General features: G+C 41.7%; 1 protein-coding gene across 3 annotated transcripts in view; it reads left to right on the top strand.

Moving 5' to 3' along the window:
• The window catches only part of LOC130295009 (zinc finger protein 770-like), a 179,711-nt gene that overhangs the window by 67,548 nt on the left and 89,442 nt on the right, over positions 1-22,721 (top strand). For all 3 annotated transcript variants that reach the window (XM_056545185.1, XM_056545184.1, XM_056545183.1), the window contains exons 11-14: positions 1,849-1,978; positions 4,423-4,597; positions 14,782-15,018; positions 15,584-15,956. In XM_056545185.1, coding sequence (XP_056401160.1) covers positions 1,849-1,978; positions 4,423-4,597; positions 14,782-15,018; positions 15,584-15,956 — 915 coding nt within the window. The remainder of the gene's footprint in view (positions 1-1,848; positions 1,979-4,422; positions 4,598-14,781; positions 15,019-15,583; positions 15,957-22,721) is intronic.

Raw genomic sequence — 22,721 nt, 5'->3', positions numbered from 1 at the left:
TTCAGCTGTTCCTAAACTACAACTCCCATGATGGGATTTGTAGTTTTGTAATAGCTGGGGGTACAATCTTTGTAAAACTCTGTTTTAGAGCTGTGTATTCGCCAACTGTGTTCCTCCAGCTCTTGCAAAAATTACAGACAAAGGATGTGTGGGCATGCTGGGAGTTGTAGTTTTGCAACAGCTAAAGGCAACACTGCTCTAACACAGTGCATTATAAACACTGCAGCTCCAGCTGTTGCAAAACTACAACTCACAGCATGCTTGAACAGTCAAAGCTTTCTTTGACTCCTGAATGACAAAGAAGTTGATTAGACATTCAGGAGTCTGTGAAAGCTGAATGACACACATACTGACAGCTATGTTAATTAGGATCCAGCTGTACCAGGAACAGATAGAAAATGTATGCATTAAAACTACTGTGCAGTCATTTGCAGACTGCCCAGAGAAGAAAGGGTTACAGAGTGCAGTGATTTGCAGACTGCCAGACTGCTCCCAGATGAGTCATCCACAGTGAGGAAGAGAGACGCACACGCCCCCTCCAGAGGGCAAGAACACAAACAAGTGAGCAACTTATAAATGCTATTTGTTAAGGATATATAGATCCTAAACACATAAAAATGATATGTACATGATCAGGATTAGGTACTTAGTAACATATGGCTTTTGTTTTTTTGTGCACTATGACAGTACCTGCTTTAAGTAAAGTAGTAAAGCAGTAGACATACATTAAAAGAATGCACTATAGAGCAGTGATATGCAGGCAACTACTTCTTTGTTCATTCTTTGTACAATTATTATAGGGGCTGACACTTTGCCTCAGCTGTTTTTAACAGCATTTAGTAAAATGTTTTTCTGCAAAACCCATGAACATAGACAGCAATATACAGGACCTATTTCATTCAGATGAATTCGAGATCTTTTCAGAGGTCTGTCTATAGGGAAGGGGAAGGCTGTACTCTAGTGAATGGTGGTGCAGCCAGTGTTATCTCTACTGGTGTCACCTTTCACTGTACTCTGGTCTGCGCTGTGAAGAAAGGCATTACTGATTTGTACAGAACAGGAAGTCTCTCCGCTTAGTTTTTGACCTAGTGGCCAGAATGGAAACTGCACAATTTTAGCTTAATGATCAAATTTAGATAGTAAAATTTTAAATGATTAAAATAAATTACCAATAATTTTTTCAAAAATATAGTTAATCTAAAAACCTGGTTAAAACAATGTAATTTTCCATTTAACAAGCTATTGAACATGTGTACCTTATAAAGTGGCCAGTGAGTGTATATAGGTTGGGTCAAGTAATGCAACAGTGGTTCTCTACTCTGGCCAATAGAATGGGACTGAAATTGCAGATCCCCCTCTATGACATCCATAGAGGGCACATGTTTAGCTTCTTCTTTTTTTTTTTTTTTTTTTAAATAAACTTTATAAAATGTCTATAATTCTGTTTTCCCATTATAAGGTTATTGAGTTCAGAATGATGGGTGAATTCTTTTTATTTTAGCACAAGGCCCCAACATGACAATATGTAAAAAAAAAAAAAAAAAAAGTTAAATGGTCTAAACACTTTCTAAATTCACTGAACATCAAAATAGGAGAGGAACGGAGATTTGAGTTGGGAAGGAATTTTTACCTCTAGTATGAGGGTTTTTTGCCTTCCTCTGGATCAACTCAGTAGGGACTCATTAGGGATATAGGTTGAACTTGATGGACTCTGGTCTTCTTTCAACCTTATGAACTATGTTACTATAACTGTATATGTAGTTGTATTATTGTGTCTGTAGATGCTGCTGTATATAAGATGGTTACTTAGAATGTGTTGACTAAATGTACAATTGATCCTTGTTACAGCAAAAGCCCAAGAGCTCGGTCTGCAGATGAGTGACGCTGTGTTGGTTCACCTATATGTCCGAAACATGGATGACTTTGCCTCCATCAACACTGAATATGGAAGACTCTTCCCTTCAGAGCCCCCTGCTCGGTAACTTTTTCTAAGCTATTCATCTGTCGCATAAACTTTAGCCACCATCATAACTACTTTATGGTTTTTTTCCTCCAGTGTTCTAAACCTTCATTGCGTTCTTCCAGGACATGCAAATGTGTTCTGATCATGTGATGAACACTCAGGTATATGGCTTATCACAAGATACAATACTGATATCTGTACTGTAACTGGGTCCATCAGATGACCAGAGCAAATTAAGGTTCCCACTGAATGACTGCAAACAGACATCTTGAAAAAGAATTGATTTAGAAAAAAATCCCTTTATTTATCTGCTAAAACCAGAATACCGCTGTAGGTGCACATTGTTTTAACATGGCAGGACTTATGCCAACACAACAGCATATCATATAATGGTGCTGATGCTTAAAACTGATAAGTGCAGATCTGGTAAAGGGGCTCTCTCAGATTTGTAAAATAGGTCTGTTTCTTACAAAAATAATACTAGTCTTGTCCATGGGTTTCTTAGTATGTGGTTGAGCTGCAGTACCAGAACTAGCTCTTGCTGCTGTCCTCTACTGTCAACATTACATTGACTTTCATAGTATCCTAAGCAAGAACAAGAAGCTTCCTTACAGAGGAGTGTTTCCCAACCGATATGCCTTCACCTGTTGCAAAACTACAACTCCCAGCATGCCCGGGCATGCTGGGAGTTGTAATTTTGCAACAGCTGGAGGCATACTGGTTGGGAAACACTTATAGAATATGCAATCACAAAAGAGCAAACAGATCCGGCACAGCCCTATGTACCTGTCAACTTAAATCCTCTTAATACATAACTTGGTGTAGCTGGTGTATGCGCTCCTGTGGGTGGTGCTCTACGCCAGTAGTATAAGCAAAATCAATGTCCACAAAAGAAAGAATAGCGGAGCAACTCACCCGGTATTAGTGGAGTCAATTCAGACGATCGGCATCGCGGTCAGGCGGGGGTGCAGCGGGAGGCGGAAGATGTTACGGGGGGAAGTCAGGCCACAGCCGTATCGCACCTTTTGCTGCTTCGTCAGGCCCCAGGGGCCTGACGAAGCACCAAAAGGTGCGATACGGCTGTGGCCTGACGCCTGACTTCCCCCTGTAACATCTTCCGCCTCCCGCTGCACCCCCGCCTGACCGCGATGCCGATCGTCTGAATTGACTCCACTAATACCGGGTGAGTTGCTCCGCTATTCTTTCTTTTGTGGACACTTATAGAATTTGGTTTCCAGAGGTTTTGGCAATACACTGGATAAAAATATTGTTTTGTCAGTTATGTTAATAATGTGAACATCAGCATATCTTCAGTATCTCGTGAGCAGGTTGGATGGGGGGGGGGGGGGAGTCCTTTATAGTTCTGCTACGTGTTTTTCTCCCAGATTTTCCTATATACGATATTAATAACCCACCCCTGAGTTTTCGCTCTGTCCCTTTTTCATGCACTCAACCCACACCCGGATATCCTGTAGTGCAAGTATTTTTTTTATTTTTTTCTGTGGTGTCTCACCATTCCCAGCATTCCATGTGGCTGGACACATTGGCCCTCATTTACTATTCTAAACCCGACCTCTTTTGTCGGGTTTTTTTGGCGCAGCTTTGTCTGCGCCATGTCGCAGACATCGTGCGCCAGTCTGCGACACGATGCAACATTTTTTCCCGACGGACCCGATGTGGATTCTCCCAAACCCGAAAAAGGGGCGTTACCCGACATTTCTGAGCTTTCCCATGTATTTATTAAGGTTTCCAACTCAAATTTGTTGAATTGTTGTGGATTTTTTCCCGACAGCTCAGAGGAATTGGAAACCAAAACCAACAAAACCCACGTGCGACAAACAGGATGCGACATAATAATAAATACCAGGGGAAAAAAGCAGTCGGGTAAGAAAGCAAGATAGACTTACAACCCGATTTTCTTAGTAAATGAGGGCCATTATGTTTCCAGGGTAGCGAGGCTATGCTGTAGCGGGTAGGTGGATAGCAGGGTAGAAGAGATTTATTGAAGTACAGCTATCCACCTACTGCAGCATAGCTATGCCCCCTGAAGACCCTGAGACTTATGACATTCTCTGGCCACATGCAATGCTGGGAAAAGTCAAAGACAAAAACAACAGGGGGAAAAAAAAGGACTTGCACTACAGCCCTTCCGGGTATGGGTTCCATGCATGAAAACAGCACAGATTGGCCCGCTAAGTTAATAGAAGCATATTGCAGAGTATTATAACTTTGCATCATGGGCTCAAAGGCTGAAAAAAAAAATCTGGAATACCCCTTTAAGTCTGGCATGTTGCCGGTGGGATCATATATAGGAATGGACCCATGGACGATTGATCAGCCACGTATGGCCAGCTTTGACAGGACCGCTCATGGCAGTTGTCCCGATGGTTGTATTGCCATAAATAATCTTTTTCTCAGCTCTTCTCATAACTAAGCCTTTTTCTTTCTTGTATTTCCAGGGTATGCGTGCAGTGCTGTCTACCTCAGGATACCCTCTTGAAGATGGATGTCCTCTTTTGGCGGCAGTCTGCCACTTGCGGGGAAGACGGCTCCCCGGAGAAGATAGTCATGCATGTACAAAGCATGTCTCACTGGGCCCCTGCTAACATTGGTCCCTACAGCCAAGCCGTGCGGGTGAGCAGCAATGTGTATCAGAGGCATGCATGGCATTATGAGAATCTTAGTGTCACTTAGCACCTTGATTAATCTTGTCCATGCAGCGATATTAATAATTTTCACTTAGTGACAGCAACTGACATGGAGGAGGAAGGGAAACGGAGCGGTCAGGGCAGATAGTCTGGCAACAGAGGTAGTGCAATGTAGTGTGACACATCTCTGTCCCCTTGGGGACTTTCGGCTAATCACATGGAGCTGTATGAAACTGTGGATTAGAATGCATCTTTTCAGATTATTTTAATCCTCTTTGATTATTATTATTATTGAAATCTTCAAGTTAGCCAGTGTACGAGAGAGGTTTTCGCTTTATCCAGGTCACCGGACATGAGATCTTGTCACTCAGTTGACCAAACCACATTTAGATTTTTTTTATTGCTGCGGTGACTATGGGTTTGTAATATAGCTGTGCTACAGACTCATGCATAAATATATTTATTAAAATTCTTTGCTAGGCAAACATAAACCAAATAGTTACATCAAAACTGATGACCTGAGAATCTTTTTCTATGGCTTAGTATGTTGTTCGCACGCACAGATCAGGGAGCTCGGTGGCTAGTAAGTAAATGTTAAAGCCGTGTTTGGTGACTTTCCTTGTAACTGTAGAGCGAGATGCTAGAATGACAAATGCTTTAAACATGCATGTTTGTTTGTGTAGCACAAATGATGAGAAAATGGTCTTTTCTGTATTGCTTGGTCAATGTCACAGTGCCACCTAGTGTCAGAATACTTTGCCTACATGTCCTGTCTGTTACAAAAAGGCTAGATAGATTGGAAGAAAGTCTGTAGGATGTGACAGCCTTGGGTAGAGACTGTCCCTTCAGCATCAGTCAGTCAGACACTGTGCCCTTTAGCTGACGGTCTTGCAACTCCTTGGAATTAGGGGTATTACAGTGAGGCGCTTAATGCAGGGTGATGGGGTTTGTCAGTATTTCCAGTGTCCTGGAAGGAGATCCCGGCGGGCAGGTCACAGGAGGCACCTTGGCAGAAATAATGTCCCCTTCTAAACCCCCACCTCTTTGAAGTAGACAAGAAGATGCTTGTAATATTTAAAACACCAGAAGCAATAAAGTAAACTGTTCTTATTTTAACCAATAACCTTATGCATAAGGCTATGTTTAGTGTAAAGTCGATATTACCAGTGTCCTAAAATGTCACGTGGAAAGAATATCTTTATTTTGACTGACTACCTTATGTGATGCAATTGTCTGTGCCACCTTTTGGATAGAACAGATGTAGTTTAGCATCGGCCAGGTGAGACCCTGTCTGGTTTTTGGAGGCCTTATACTTATTTTCTTGCTTGATTTCTTTGTTTGCAGCCATTGTTGTGTATACAGTAGTATGTATTTATACTTTAGGTTTATACTTTCCTCATTTGATGTTTTTTTTTTCTGCCACCTCTGTTAATGGTTTTTAGTTTGATGCCCAATTCTCCCCATAAAATAAATTAAAGCAGATTAGATCTTCAAGTATTAGTTGGGACTTTGAGATAATTCGACATCGAAGCAAGGCAAAGTAAAGTTGGAGGATTCAGATATTTTCTCCCTATCCCAATGTGTTGATGTGAGTACCTCATGTTGTTTCTTTTCACCCAATTGTAGTTGACAAGGTAAGTATCTACATGGAATTGAATTTTTTTCTGGAATTGCCTGGTGCAACATGTCTATGGATCATGGCCTGAAGATTAATATCTACATACTGACACATGCTTGTATTCTTCTGGCAGTTCCGAGAAGTATGGCGATTCATCGGCAGGGGACAGTGCGATCACTTTCTTGGGTCATTACGTCACTACAGTTTTTTGATCACAATACAAATTGCTTAACTTTTGACTCATATCTGACTCTAATTGAATACTCATATAGATGACATCTGGTACAGTATCTTGGTGAGTGCTGTCTGTATAAAGTAATATTGGTCCTTTCGTCTGAATATTGCACCCGGTGAAACACTGCAGGGGAGGGAGTCACATCCCAGATTGCAAGGAAAAAAAGGTGGGGGGTAATTTTGTTTTTCTGAGCGACTGCTCTTGACCTTGATAGTATTCGCAAAGCGAAGCTCGGCAGAAAAAAAAAGAGGGTAATCAGCGCGCCGTGGACAAAGCGGAGGTGACAGCGCTGCCTGCCCTGCACAGCACATCCAGTACGGGGGCATTCAACATTCAGACAGGCAAACAGAGCAAGACTGAGCACCACCCAACAGCGCACACACAGCGAGTGTTACTTCCACCTGAGCAGCTGCCAATGTCTACAAATTTGCACAGATATTATTTTATATATGGGACGGGTACCATTTTCCTCAAACAGTTCACAGAATTTTATGTAACGTACATACGTTTGTGTGCCTATATATAAAGACATATATGTGTGTCAAATATATTTAACCCCTTAAAGACTGAGCCCATTTTCACCTTGAGGACTTTCGTTTTTTTCTCCACACCTTCTAAAAATCATAACACGTTCAATTTTGCACCTACAGACCCATATAAGGGCTTGTTTTTTGTGTCACCAATTGTATTTTGTAATGACATTACTTACTTTATAACATAATCTGCGGCAAAACAAAAAAAAATTGTCGGGTGAAAGGAAGAAAAAAAAAACACGATTTTTGATAAGTTTTCGGGCTTCCGTTTCTACGCCGTGCACTTTTCAGTAAAAACGACACCTTATCTTTATTCTGTAGGGCCATACGGTTACAGAGATACCCAATTTATGTAGGTTTTATTTATTTTACTACTTTAAAAAAATTATAACTACATGCACCAAAATTAGTATGTTTAAAATTGTCATCTTCTGACCCCTATAACTTTTTTATTTTTCCGCATATGGGGCTATATGAGGGCTAATTTTTTGTGCCATGGTCTGTAGTTTTTATCGGTACCATTTTTTTTTTTTTATAGGACTTTTCAATTGCTTTTTATTAATATTTTTATGGTATATGAAGAGACCAAAAATTCTCAGTTTTGGACTTTGTCTTTTTTTTCATGTGTACGCCATTGACCGTGCGGCTTAGCTAATATATATATCTTAATAGTTCAGACATTTGCGCACACGGAGGTACCACATATGGATTTTTTTTTTTAGTTACATAATTTTATTAAAAAAATAGGAAAAGGGGGGTGATTCAAACTTTTATTAGGAAGGGGGGGGGGCTATACCATGCAATCTTTTAATTGCATACACTGAGCATTGCTATGCCATAGCATAGCATAGCATTGATCAGTGTTATCGGCACTCTGCTGCTCCAGCCTGCTTAGCAGGCTTGGAGCAGTAGATTGCCGATCGGGCGAACAGGAGGCAGGCGAGGACCCTCCTGTAGTCCAGTAAGCTGATCGGGACATCGTGATTCTGTCATGATAGTCCCGATCAGCTCCGCTGGGCTAGTTTTCCTTTCACTTTAGACACCGCAATCAACTTTGATTGCAGCGTCTAAAGGGTTATTGCCGGGCATTGGGCCGATCGGCGGTGCCCGGCATTAACTCTTGGTCCTGACTGCAGTTGGGACCCACGGGGTTTAAAGCGTTCTCGGTCGTGAGGTCATTAACGGGACTCAGGGTGTATAGAGTCCTTTAGTACCAGGATGTCAGGATGTACCTGTATGCCCTTAAGGGGTTAATGGTTGAAGTAAACTGTAGCTGCAGAAAAAAAATACATATATATCGATAGATAGAGAGATAAAGTACACACATATTGCAACACTCCAAATATGTGGTAACATTTTTGTTTTTACTTATCTTATGTTCCAAAGGCGATGTTTCAGTCCCTCCATGGGACTTTTTCCAAGCTCATGGAGCGAAATGTTGCCTTTGGAGCGAGACATAAATATGAGAAACCGACAGTTCTTCATTAGATTAGGAGGGCTGCAATATTTTCTTTATCTAAATTTGGACTGTCCTTAAAGGAGTTATCCAGCATAAGGTGATTTTAGTACGTACCTGGCAGACAGTAATGGACATGGTTAGGAAGGATCTGCGCTTGTTTTGGGGCTAAATGGCTATGTCATGAGATTACCATAACACTGTGGCTAGCTTTTTGTGAACTAGTATTTCCTGTTTGAGTTTTCTTTTTTTGACTACAAATCCCACAATTCCATTTTCCTCCCTCCCACACATCAGCCACCCAACCCATTGAAACATAAATGAGCTGCATTCATTCAAAAGACCTGTGGTTTTCAATCAGTGTGCCTACAGCTGTTGCATTAGTTGCAGATTGATCCCTCCACCCATTGAATCAGACAGGCTCCCTGTCATCAGCTGACTAGTGAGTCAGGTCTCGGCCACATTGCAAGCTGGGAAAAATCTGAGACAACAGTAATTTTGTATGCTGATAAAAATAAATATTGGAGTGAAAATCACAGAAGAATTGTGAGAAAACCGTCACACACAGGTACAGACACTATATTATGAACTACACTAACTTTACAGCCCCTCTAGCATAGTCAAATAAAAAAAATCCTGGAATGCCTTTAAGTTTAGGCTGCTTGGCACCTGCATAGCTATAATATCTTGAGTGCTATGTTTGGTATTTTCCTATACCAAATCTTGACTAGGAGTAAGCCTGTATCACATATCCTAATGCACGGTCTGTGCATGATGACCCAGACACACAATCATTTCCTCATTTTGGCAGATCTTGTATGGAGCGACCAGACGTGGCTTCTTCTAGCTGGAGTAGCTGCATGTGTGTTCTGTAGTGTGCATGTGCTGCGGTGTGGGTTGCTCCCTGCAGGGCCGTCTTCTATTAGTCTAATTACTGACAGGATTATCACACACTGTGAGATGAGAAGGTCCCTAATCCGGTTAGGGATCTGATGCGGCAGGTTACAGATTTTATTGATTTGGGTTTGAGCCAAGGCCAGAGGTTAGCTCTCCAGGGGGAGCCACTTACATGCTGCCCCCAACCTCATCATAGATATTTATACAGGTCATTTTCTGCTAGGATACAGGTATTAAGCCTCAGAGTTAGTAATTCAACTGCTTTGAAGCTTCCGTAGCTTGTTGCTTTACTGCTGATTCCACTACTCAGTATGTCCATTGTACAGGCTTCTCAATTTCTGGCAATGTAGATCTCATGTAGGTATTGGCTCCTGTGTTATTCTACAACTCTCTAGCCCATGACAATACTGTGTGTTTTAGCCCCTGTCATTGTCATCCTCTCCTGTCCAAAGCAGCAGATGACGGGTGCCCTGCAGGGAGAGCGATCTCTGTGTCACTCAGTATGCAGAGAGATGCAGTTAAATGACGGCGAAATGCTGGTTTCCCTATTGAATATTGGGTGCCCTCTGACCTCTGGATAAGAGCAGGCTCTGCAGGCACTGCGCTGCATTTATCAGGTGGATTCAGGTTATTGGGTATTGATGTGAAGCGGCGTTAGTTACAGACAGCTGATCTATGTGGGGTCACAAAGAGGAAGAAATTAGAGGATTTCTGTCCTAACAGAGGATGGTTTTGAAGCCTGTGCTGTTGGTAATCCCCGCTGTGTTGGAAGGGACAACATTCATTGCAAATTTATGCAAATATACTTTATAATGCATGGTGGTGCCTTTGTTGGAAGCAATAATTAACATTGAAGGCATTCTTTTCTTTGCTAATTTTTTATAGTGTTCTGATATGTCTAAATAATCAAACATAGAGGAACTTCTGCAGCACGTCTGAGACAACTTACCGAGTCGTGATGCTAGCTCAAGTTAGAAAGCAATAACAGTCTAAAGTCAATGGAACATTATGTACAGTCCATTACTCACTGTATGTTATCCACTGAGATAGTAGTATAGATATTAAATAAGATTTGTAAATACATTGGAAACTAAAGATGAATTTTAAGTGAGACTTTATATGTATACTAGCCTTCTGCATCAGTCTCAGCCAACAGATGTTGATACAGGTAGTAAAACATGTCATTGGTATCGGTAGGACTGGTCTTGATTGCTGGATCAGATTGATCAGTTGAATGTTACTGTCAACCAAGTTCTGGGCATTCAGCAAGAAGTATACACACCCTACTGCTGAATTTAATGATGCATGGTAAAAGACCTAGATGCCAAGAGATCACGACTACAATGTCTTCAACCCAGACATAAAGGTTGAGTGGTGGAGGAATACTACAGGAGATTTGGTGTGAACAGGATGACACTAGTCTCATCAAGCAAGCAGCGATAAATATATATATTTTTTTCTGTTCGCTTTTGCATCTTTCTTCAATAATTTTTTTCCCCATAAACTGTTCTGAGGTGTATAGTCAGACAGGAACTGTCCATTTCCCCCAACATAGTTTAATGAAGGGCAGGCTCCCATCTAGGTAAAAATATACACTTCTTATTGAGGAATCAGTATTAAAGGACACAAGGCTGTTTAATTTTATGCTTAAAATGGTGTCCAGATCATTGTTCTGTGGTTTTAGGTAATTCTTTAGATGCTGGTGATGCGGTGAGGCATTAATACAAGAGTCACATATCTCCTGTCTCCACCTTGTCTAGGTATTTGGAATACTTTAATGGCTAGTAATTAGTATATAGCTCTATTGTGTACACATCAGAACATTAACATGTTATATCAGGACAGTGGCCAAATAAGGCTGGGTTCACATCACGTTTTCAGCCATACGGGACCGCATACGGCTAGGGGGAGCTAAAACCGGGCATTCCCGTATCCCTGCTGTATGCCGCCCGTATGTAATTCATTTCAATGAGCTGACCGGGGTGGAATGCTGACTCAGGTTGGCTCATTTTTGCCCCCTATGTGGTTTTCCACCGGACCTAAAATCGTGGTCGACCACGGTTTTAGGTCCGGTGGAAAACCACATACGGGGCAAAAATGAGCCGACCTGAGTCAGCGTTTCACCCCGGTCGGCTCATTGAAATGAATTATATGGCCAGACCTTAAAGGGGTACTCCGCCCCTAGACCCCCACGATCTCTGTGCAGCACCTGGCGTTCATGTAGAATGTTGGGAGCAGGCGTCGGGGGTCGTGAAGTCATGACCATGCCCCTCATGACATCACACCACGCCCCCTCAACGTAAGTCTATGAAAGGGGGCATGGCGGCTGCCATGCCTCCTCCCATAGACTTGCATTGAGGGGGTGTGGCGTGATGTCACGAGGGGCATGGTCATGACTTCACGTCACACCCCCTGGGGCAGCAGAGTACCCCTTTAAGTGTCCGTGACATTTCAAAAGTTTTTCCAAATGACAGGAAGATCTCAGGTTAGCAAGGAGTGAAGAGCTTTTAATGTGTCTTTTTGACAGAATGAAACAATCCAGTGTCCGGTCAATGCATCTTTAATGTTATTATTGCAACATAGTATACAGGAATGGCATCTTTGGACCCGTGAAATAAGTGTTTGTTAGCCTTATCAAATCATAATAAACTCATCAAATTGTTATAAAGTTTTAACATGATTTATTACACCCACTAAATACATGATAAAAATATATAAGTGCGAATATGTGCATTGCCAGTAGCTCTTTTGTGGTACATTTGACCTAGACCATCACCTAACCAAAATGTGATACAAAGACTCACACTTGTTTCTAGAGTTGAAAGTGTCCCAGTAGTAAGTCTGTCTTGTATCGTCCGTGCATACAATACTTTGTGCGAGTGGGGTGGTTTCACACACTCTATGTAGTGAAGTCTATATGACATCTCAAAAGTTTTCCAAATGACAGTGACACTTTAAAGGCTATCGACATCTTTGAAAAGCAGTTTTTGTGTAATCATTTTCTAAAAATGTTTAGAAAACAAACCAGAGTAAAACATTACAAACTCAGTCCTGCGGAACAAAAATATAAACCAATAAGTAGTACTCAGACAACAGGTGACTTTATTGAACAATGAGACAGAATAACAACTAAAGAAAATCCAGACAAAATAAGTTATGAATGGATTTGCATTTTACTGCATTCTATTTGATAAACCAGCAATCAGCAAGATTTATGGCTCCCATGTGTCTTTTATACAGGTAATGAGCTGAGATTAGAAGCACTCTCTTAAAGAGAGGGCTCCTTATCTCAGTGTTTTACTTGCCCACAAAAGCAATTAATTAAATTTCAAACTCCCCACCATGGCCAAGACCAAAGAGCTGTACAAAGATGTCCAAAACAAGAATCTAGATCTACACAAGGCTAAAATGAGCTAAATGACCATTGCCAAGGAGCGTTGTGAGAAGTTTACAACATGTGGTGCGATTATTTGCATATAGAAAAAACACAAAAAGAAACACAAAAGAAACAGACTTGTTAATCTCCCTCAATCAGAACTCCATGCTAAATTTTCTTATTTTTTTTTTTGTGGAGTTTTAATAATCTTGAGAACGGTGAGGAAGCAGCCCAGAACTACACGGAAGGATCTATTCAATGACCTTAAAGGACATCTATAGTGCAAAATAACTTATCCCCTATCCAAAGGATAGGGGATAAGTTATAGATCGCGGGGGGTCTGAGCACTGGGGCACCCACGATCTCCGGTACGGGGCCGTGGCAATGTACAGGAAAGGGGGCATTCCGTCCCTGCATGACGCAGTGGCCGACACGCCCCTCCATGTACCCCATAGAGATACATGGAGGGGGCGTGTCTGCCGCGGCTTTCTGCTGGGGACGAAACTTCACTCCCTGCAGACTGCCGCGGCCCCGTCCAGGAGATCCCGGGGGGCCCCAGCGCTCGGACCCCCTGCAATCTATAACTTATCCCCTATCCTTTGGATAGGCGATAAGTTATTTTGTGCTGGAGTACTCCTTTAAACCAGCTGGGAACATATTGTCACCAAGAAATCAATTGGTAACACACAAGGTCCCCCTGCTCAAGAGAGCGCATGTACAGGCTTATGTGAATTTTGCAAATGAACATCTAAAGGATTAGGAGGAGAACTGGGTGAAAGTGGTGTGGTCAGATAAGACCAATATCAAGCTGTTTGGTATAAGGGGTGTGAATCGCCAAGAATTTGGCGATACGATTCGAATCGCGATACCAGTGTGGCGATTCGATATATCCTGATATATCGCGATACCGTCTAGGTGACGATACATCGCAATATATCCCGATTCTGTCTAAAAAACAATGTCTTTTACACTTTTATTAAAACTTTATTTTTATTTTTTTATACACTTTATTAGTCTTTTAGGAATCATTAGATTCCTCAGACAGATGAATAGAGTTCTATTGAACTCCATTGATCTGCGATCCATTGATAGAGCCTGGTCCAGCCAGGCTCTATCAGTGACAGAGCCACGGCCAGCAGGGAAGCAGAGGTAAGCCCTCCGCTACCTCCACATTGGATCGCCCGCCCGCGATCGCGCTGCAGGGGGGCGATCCACCTCACTAGCCCACCAGGGAGCATTCACAGATCCTTTTAGACGCCGCTGTCAGCTTTGACAGCGGCAATCTAAAGGGTTAATAGCCAGCCGCAGCGATCGCCGAATGCTGGCTATTAGTGGTGGCCCCCCGTTACTGAGAACAGCCGGGGGCTGCAGAGTATGGAGCGGGCACGAGTCGGGAGCCGGCTCCATACAGACTGCAGAGCACCGCATGCTGGATATTAGCGGCAGTGATGCATTAGCGGCCCCCGGCTACTGAAATCAGCCGGGGGCCGCAGAGTATGGAGCGGGCACGAGTCGGAGCAACGCCGCGTCAGATCCGGCAGACAAAATGTCGAACAAATTCCACATCACTAAAAGAATCGATTCAAAAATATTTTGAATCTATTCCGTATCGGCAAGTGAAAAATCGCGATAATCGCGCAAATCGATTTTTTCTTACATCCCTATTTGGTATCCACTTAACTTTTTGTGTTTGGAGGAGGAGGAGTGCTTCCTATGACCTCAAGAATACCATCTTCACTGTCAAACTTGGAGGTAGAAACATTATGCTTTGGGGGTGTTTTACTGCTAAGGGAACAGGGCAAAAATTGGCGGTGGATGGGTATTCCAGCATGACAGCATGAGACAGAACACACAGCCAAGACAAAAAAAGGAGCAATCTATGCAAACTTGTCTCTTGTTATCCATTTGAAATGAAAAAAATCATACTTGAAAAAACAGGAAACACAAAAAACATGTTTGCAGTCAGTTTCTAAATATTCTGTATTTAATTACTTTTCATTAATGAACTGAATGGGAATATCATTCAGAAAACGTTATTTCTTCCTTCTATTTCAGGTTGGCGGTGCAGTATTTTGTGCTGGACAGATTGCTTTAATACCTTGCACCATGCAGCTTATCCCTGGAGGAATTGTTACAGAAAGCAGTCTTTCCTTGCGCCATGTTGACAGAGTCTTGGATGCTATGAGTCCCGGCACTTCCCGAAGTCATGTTTTTGTTGCACATTGCTATGTGACACACAGTTCCTATATACGCTGTGCTTTGAAAGCATGGGAAGCTTCTGCTGAAAATAAGGTACAGAAAGTTAGGAAAACTTTATAAGTTACCATTGATATAATGGCCCTCATTTACTATTCTAAACCCGACTTGTTTTGTGGGGGTTTTTTGGCGCATCTTTGTCTGCAACATGTCGCAGACATCGTGCGCCAGTCTGCGACACGATGCGACATTTTTTCCCGACGGACCCGACGTGGATTCTCCCAAACCCGAAAAAGGGGCGTAACCCGACATTCCTGAGCTTTCCCGCGTATTTATAAAGGTTTCCAACCCGAATTTGTTGAATTGTTGTGGATTTTTTCCCGACAACTCAGAGGAGTTGGAAACCAAAACCAACAAAACCCACGTGTGACAAACAGGATGCCACATAATAATAAATACCAGGGGAAAAAAGCAGTCGGGTAAGAAAGCAACATAGACTTACAACCCGATTTTCTAAGTAAATGAGGGCCAATGTGTGTATAGATTCCCTTTCTTATGATTATATAGTTAATAATTAGGCATCATTTTTACTCTAATGTTTATACTATTGTTATTCATACTGTACATCTAGCTGCAAGTTATGTCTTTATTTTCTCTTTAGAATACCGACCCTCCCCTTACAGTGGTTGTAGTTCCCAGGCTCCCGCGTGGCGCTGTTGTAGAGTGGCATGTCATGGCTTCTGTGAGTGATCCCAATGGTAGAAGAAATATATCAGTGACAGAGAAAAGTTCAGGATTCCAGGTCACACTGAATGGCTGTATATCCAGCTGTGAAACATGTGCCTCCCTTGTATTATCCCTTTCAAGGCCCACACCTCAGGCTGATTCCTTGGACTGGTGTAATGTTAACCAACTTGTGAAGACTGTTCTCCACAAAGCGTCTAGTGAACTTCCGAAAAATTCCTCTCTCAAACCAGTGTGCTCCCGACTTTTTCACCGGAGTGATGTTGTAGATTTACAGAGCCTCACAACAGGTATGTCCCATGAAATTCTATATTCCACATTATGTATATTTGTGATTTAGTTTTTTTTCTTTGGGCTTTCTTCATCTTGGGCATTTACCAACACTTGTGTGTTTAACTGTTATATGAATGCCTTTTGGATTATAGGGGCTAGTATGCACCCAGTCTGTGCAGACCAAAAACAGAAACCTTCATGCAACTAAAAGGAAATGTATCACCTCTGTTTTTTATTGATTACAGATACTGAAACATCAAAACCTGTGTAGAGAGAGAGTGGGGCAGTTGCCCATAGCAACCAATCAGATTAAATTTTTTTTTTTTTAAAAGGCCTCTGAAAAAAAGAAACAATCTGATTGGTTGCTATGGACAACTGCTCCACTTTTCCTCTGTACAGGCTTTGATAAGTCTCTCTCCTTGTGTTTTCCTACTTGCAGAATGGATTATGTGGATGATGTACAAGTGTATATATCCTTAGGGCGCATTAACTACAGAATTTTCAACATTTTCAATGTGGTTCTGCTTTACCGAGCACACTGCTGAATTTGAATGGCATAAATTCAAATTCCGGACTTTGCAAAAAAAAAACAAGTTCATTCATTTGGCGGATCCTCTCGGAGATATATTGTCAGCAATGGCGACGGCACAGTCTGCTCTGCTGTCCATGGAATGTCTGCTCTGTTTCCCAAGCGAACAAAAATAAGAGGTTTGCAATGACGCATCTTTTTATATTGTCAATTACATGGTTATTAATGACCCTACTGATCCTAATACTTTATCTAATCTTAAATAGGGCAGCATGTCTGGTGTCAGCTGCATTTCATGTTACAAACTGCTGTTACAGTAAGACACATTGACAAGAAGACACATTGTACCTTTGTGTAAGAGGCCTCCTTTTTTGCCCTCCCATCCCTGACCCTACTTGATTGACAGGCAGCTGGAAGCCAAGCCCTGTATGCACAGTACAGAAACAGAATTCAGTAACAGTGCTACCTAGCTATTATACTACCTAAGAATATTTAAAGTTTGATAAGTAATAAATATCGGATAAGACAGCGTAGAGGTGATGGGCTATTAGTCTCCAGCACATTCTGTTCACAGATCATCTTTAAGTGACCACTCAGCCCTTCCATCGATAAGAGGAGGCCATTACAATTCCTGTTAGATTTCATTTTGGATCCCTTGAATGTGATTCTGGGCCCTGGTTCGTATAGGGAGGTGTGCAAGGACTTCATTTATTTAGTGGAGCAGGATATCAAATAGCTGTGCTATTAGTATTCGCTGGAGGGTGCTGACTATTACATTACATCATTTTGCTGTGTGGTGCCCAATTGGCTGATCTGGGTGTGGATGTTCCATGTATTTTATGCTGATATCACGCTTTTGTGCCAGTGTTGGGAGACTCAGCTGAAGACAGGAGAGAACATGTGGGTGATATATGACTAGTGGAGCTTTCAGCAGTAACTCATATCATCCTGGGAAAGGCAACTGGTTAGTTGGTGTCTGCAGTCGAGGCGTGGCCATTATACTCCTGATGAAGTGCAGGGTTATTACAAGTCTGCACATAGTTAACCTTTTAAAAATCCTGTAATAAATTATACAACTACAGTTCCTATTACCCCACTAACAATGGAGAACCCTCCTGAAAATGTCACTTAATTGTAAAGAGAATGTTTAGACACTTGCAGTGCACTGTGTAAAGACCAATGTACAGTTCTTTTCTCACTATAGAAATAATGTCCAAGCGGCCTGACGAAGAATTTTTTTTAACAAATTTAAAAACCCTTTCCCTGGTTTCCATAAGTTATTAGTCCAATACTCACTTGGACATCAGTTCTATAGTGAGAAAGCACTGTACATTTAGCTTTCTATAGTACACTGCAAGTGTGTAAGCATTCTGTTTCACCACATGACTGTATTGAGGATCTGGACGTAACCGGCGGCTGCTGACTTTGAATGTTACCAGTGCAAAACAATCCGGTAAGAGGCTGTCTGTAATCCTCACTATCGCTCAATATTAACATATTTAACAAGGGTGTGTTTGTATTTTTCTTATCCTTTAGAACTTCTCTTAAGGGAAGGGCCACAGAGTGCATCCGCAGTGTATTTTCACGCTGTGAATGCATTGAAGGCAGTCACAGAAGGACTGCAGAGCATGCTTACAGCTGCAGCCGGGTAGCTCTGTGTGTCCACTCGTAGCGGTGGATTTCTACAGCGGGATATCTGCCACTACGAGCGGACACACCTGGCAACCTGGCCACCGTCGCGAGTTGCTCTGCAGTCCCTCTGTGACTACTGTTGGCGCACCCACAGGGTGAATTACACTGTGGATGTGCCCTGTGTGACCCTGCCCTTAACCCCTTAATGATGTAGGACGTACATGTACGCCCTGCGCCCAATCCCCTTCTATTAGACACTCTCAGGAACTGAGCGCATGTCATAGCAGGATGGACCCATGGCTAATGCTGGAACATCACCAATTGCGGTGATGCCCGGTATTAACCCTTTAGATGCAGCAATCAAAATTGATCACGGCGTCTAAAATGTAAATGAGAAACTATCCAGGCTGCCCAGTTGGACTGATCGGTATCACCGCGGTGATTAATAAATGTAAATTAACCCCTTCCCTAAAAAAAGTTTGAATCACTCCTTTTCCCATAAAAAATAAGTAAACAAAAATAAACATATGTGGTATTGCCACGTGCGTAAATGTCCGAACTATTAAAATATAATGTTAATTAAACTGTAAGGTGAATAGCATATACGTAAAAAAAAAATACCAAAGTCAAAAATTGCGTATTTTTGGTCACTTTGCATACCCTAAAAAATTTTATAAAAATCGATCAAAAAGTCCTATCAAAACATAAATGGTACCGATAAAAACTCCACATCCCCATATACGGAAAAGACTAAGGGTGCGGTCGTACCTGAAACACGCAGGCATTGAAGTCTGTTTTTGCACAAATGTTTTGGGATAAAGATTACAATTTTAATGAATTGACCTCGCTGAATCAGTCCCGTCTGTGATATGTTCTGAAGTCAAAAATGAAAAAAAAAACTGTATCCTTAAGGGGTTAAAGGGAGTCTACCACCAGTTTTTGCATTATATGGTTACATAGTTTGTAAGGTCAGAGGAGAATGACAGAGGAAAAATTCTTTCCTGACCCCAGTTTGGCAATCAGAATAAATCCCTGGATCAACATTCTATCCCCATAAATCTGGTATCCCTAACCTGTAATATTATATTTTCCTAAAAAAAAAAAAAAAAAACTTGTTTATTGAGTCAGACATTACAAAATCATGGGGCAGAGAGTTCCATATTCTCACTGCTCTTACAGTGAAGAATCCCTGTCTGTAATGATGGTGAAACCTTCTTTCCTCTAGACGTAGACATGTTGTCATGATTACCGGTCTAATTAATGTATAATGAACACTACCTATATTATATTTATATGCTGCGTCGTTGTCCAGGAAATGTTCTTTGGTGCATGGGCAGCATGACTGTATGTCTAGAAGACCAGACCTCTCCTATCTTCTCCTATAGCCACCCTGACCTAAAGAAATAAGGAGGAGGAGGAGATGGGAAGCGTCCTGGTGGGAACAGCGGGGCTTCTAGAGATATTCATGCCCCCTGTGTACACACAGTGGGGAAAATTTGCTACAAATAAATTTGTTTGTAGATTGTCTATGTTGACTTCCAGGTAACATCGGGTCGCAGCTTTTATTCACAAGAAAAGCACAAAAATAACACCTGTGTTTTTCTGAAACCTCCATGTGTGAAACCAGCTTCTTCGTGGTAACATGAAGGGGCTTTCTTAGGCTGCTTTCACAAAATAACATCCGTTATTCATAACGGACTATAACGGATTAAAACGGATAATGTAAAAATCCCATAGACTATAATGGGATTTTCTAACGGACGTATGGGATTTTGTAACTGACGTTTAAGGGCCAATTTTCAGGGTTTTCATAACGGAACATCAAACGGATCTTTAAAACGGATGAATTTTATAGTGTGAAAGCAACCTAACATAGTCCCATAGGTGTATACAGAGCCTGTAAGTTTTAATAGGCAGTTGCCAGCCTATGGAATGTGCTGCCAGAACCTAACATCTTTGGGCAGCTGTAGTGTTAACCAGTGACTTCTCTCAGCTGGGGAGCCCTGAATAGTAGTGGTCTGGATTGATTCTTGGAGGGGTCCTTATTCACACATACATTTACATTACAAGTGCATGCATTTAGCGGTGCTCTCCCTCCTTGCCCCCTTACTGGTACAGCTGGGAAACTTGTAATGAACGACTCCTTGATTTAATAAAGTCCAATTATTGCTGCTGTTTATCTGCTCATTTGGAACATTTTGGGATTCAGCAAATTGCACCGCTCCCGGCCTTTCCAATTTCAAGAGCTGCTAATATCCCCATCAGGCCCTGAATTAATAAAGCACAACAAAAAAATCTTCTTTCTAAGGAGATTATCATTACACAGTGAGCCTCTGCTGCTTCTCCCGCTCTCCAGAACTTGTATAGAGGCAGTCAGGCTGCTGAACATTGTGTCTCCTCTCGGTGGGGCCTCTTTTGGGCTATGTTTCAATTTGTTGAGGCTTTTTTTTTTTCCAGCTCCGTAATGTGTTGTCAGTCCTGTGCAACAATTGTGCATCAATGTTAAGTGACTACAGATAATCAATAGGAGAGGGCCATCAGTGCCCCTGTATTTCTCTATCTGACCCACAGCATAGTTATATTTATCAAGTGTTAGAGACACGATCCGGCACTGCTGTATAAACGGTGATTTGTAAGACAACTACAGGTCGAGATGTGAAGCAAAGCCAAATCTTGCGGTGCTCAATCCAAAGACTGATAGACAAATCCAAAAGTGCACGAAGAAAGAATGGAGGATGGCACTCACCCAGATGGAAGCTTCAAATATTCTTTATTGAACAAACACGGTGGCGGTGTCAGACAGGTGAACAGACAGGAACGCCGAGGGCCTCAGCCAAGGCTGAGGCCCTCGGCGTTCCTGTCTGTTCACCTGTCTGACACCGCCACCGTGTTTGTTCAATAAAGAATATTTGAAGCTTCCATCTGGGTGAGTGCCATCCTCCATTCTTTCTTCGTGCATAGTTATGTTTATCACTGAGATTTTACTGTATCAATGGGGAACAGCAGCCAACCAGATCCCTCTCTAGTACTGGGGGAGAGGTATTGCCTATATGTGTATGAGCCAACAGTAAGTCATTTGCAGGTTGGTAATACACTGTTTTGCCCTCTGTCCTCTGTTTCTCTTGCTATATAATGGCCAGAACATATTTTGGACCTCTGCTGAATAACATGCAACATCAGATCATTATCCATTAGTAAATGTAGGGAACATTATCAGGAATTCATGAGAAACTCCAGTTAACACTCAAATTTGTCTAAAATATTTTATTATAAAGAGCATCTTCACCCACAATCTATGAACTCTTTTGCAGATTTTAGTTTTGGTGGTTGATGTGCTGCACATGTTTCCCTTGACTTCAGTGGGGAGTTCAAATTTTACAATAGGTACACAGTTTTGCAGATATTTCTGCTGCAAGTCAGCAGCAAAATCTACATAAAATCTGCAGCTGCAAATTTTTAATTGGCCTCTACAGACACTTCTTGCAGGAAGCACTGCTCAGCTGGTACCGGCACTATGGGGCAGTTTATTTTTTTGAAAAACCTGAAAAAATATGCTGAAGGGAGCAGGTGTCCAATATTGGCATGGCCTTAACCCCTTAAGGACCAATGCAAATAAACCTGTACGCCCCTGAAAGACCAGGCCTGTTTTTTCAAATCGGGGATGTCTGTCTTTATTAGAGTATAACTCTGGTAACGTTTTGCCAATCACGATAATTCTGACCTTGTTTTTTTGTCACAAGTTGTCCTTCATGTACATAGTAAAAGTAAGACAATATCATTTGTAGTTTTTTTTTTATAATGCAAAAAATCATGAAATTTTTACCAAAAATTACGATTTTTTGCTATTTTAACACTAATAGGGTGCATATAATTATACATACTGACCAAATAGTTTATGAAACTTATACTTTCAGATGTCTACTTTATTTTGACATCATTTTTTTTGTTTTTAATTAACATTTTAAATTAGTTAGAAGCCTAACAATTTAACTTGAAATTTAGAAAATTTGAAAAGTACATCTTTTTTTGTGTGCTATGCAAGGTTTGCAGAAATTAAAAGGTAGTAGAACATAGGAACACCCCCCCAAATGACCCCATTTTAAAAACTAGACCCCTTAAGGTATTCGCTAGGGGGTACAGTGAGTATTTTAACACCATAGTTTTTTGGCAGGAATTATTACAAAGTCAGTGTTAAAAATTCGAAATTTGCAATTTTTCACAAATGCATCATTTGGGGGGCATATTTTTTGTACATCACTTCTGATATTGAAAGAAATGCACCCTATATTTTATTTAGCTGCTTGTCTCATGTTCGGAAATACCCCCGCTTTGGCCATATATGGTTTCTTGGCCGCTTGGTAGGACTCAGAAGGAGAGGAGCGCCATTTGGCTTTCAGGGCAGAACAGTACCCCCACCCCCACAAGTGACCCCATTTATATACCGCACTCCTACAAGTTATTGGCTGCACCAGGGACCTCTCTGATTGGTCCTTGGTCGGCTGGGGGTATAACGCGTCTGTCTGTGACAGTTAAGGCTCCTGATGGATATATCCGCCATGTTGTGGGAATAAGCACCCGCTCATGGCGAATATATCCATCACTGCTGCGGCTGGGTAGCTCA

Source organism: Hyla sarda, chromosome 11 (assembly GCF_029499605.1).
Source record: "Hyla sarda isolate aHylSar1 chromosome 11, aHylSar1.hap1, whole genome shotgun sequence".
NCBI lineage: Eukaryota > Metazoa > Chordata > Amphibia > Anura > Hylidae > Hyla > Hyla sarda.
The sequence above is the reverse complement of the archived record's forward strand: the minus strand, read 5'-3'. Positions and strand labels throughout refer to the sequence as shown.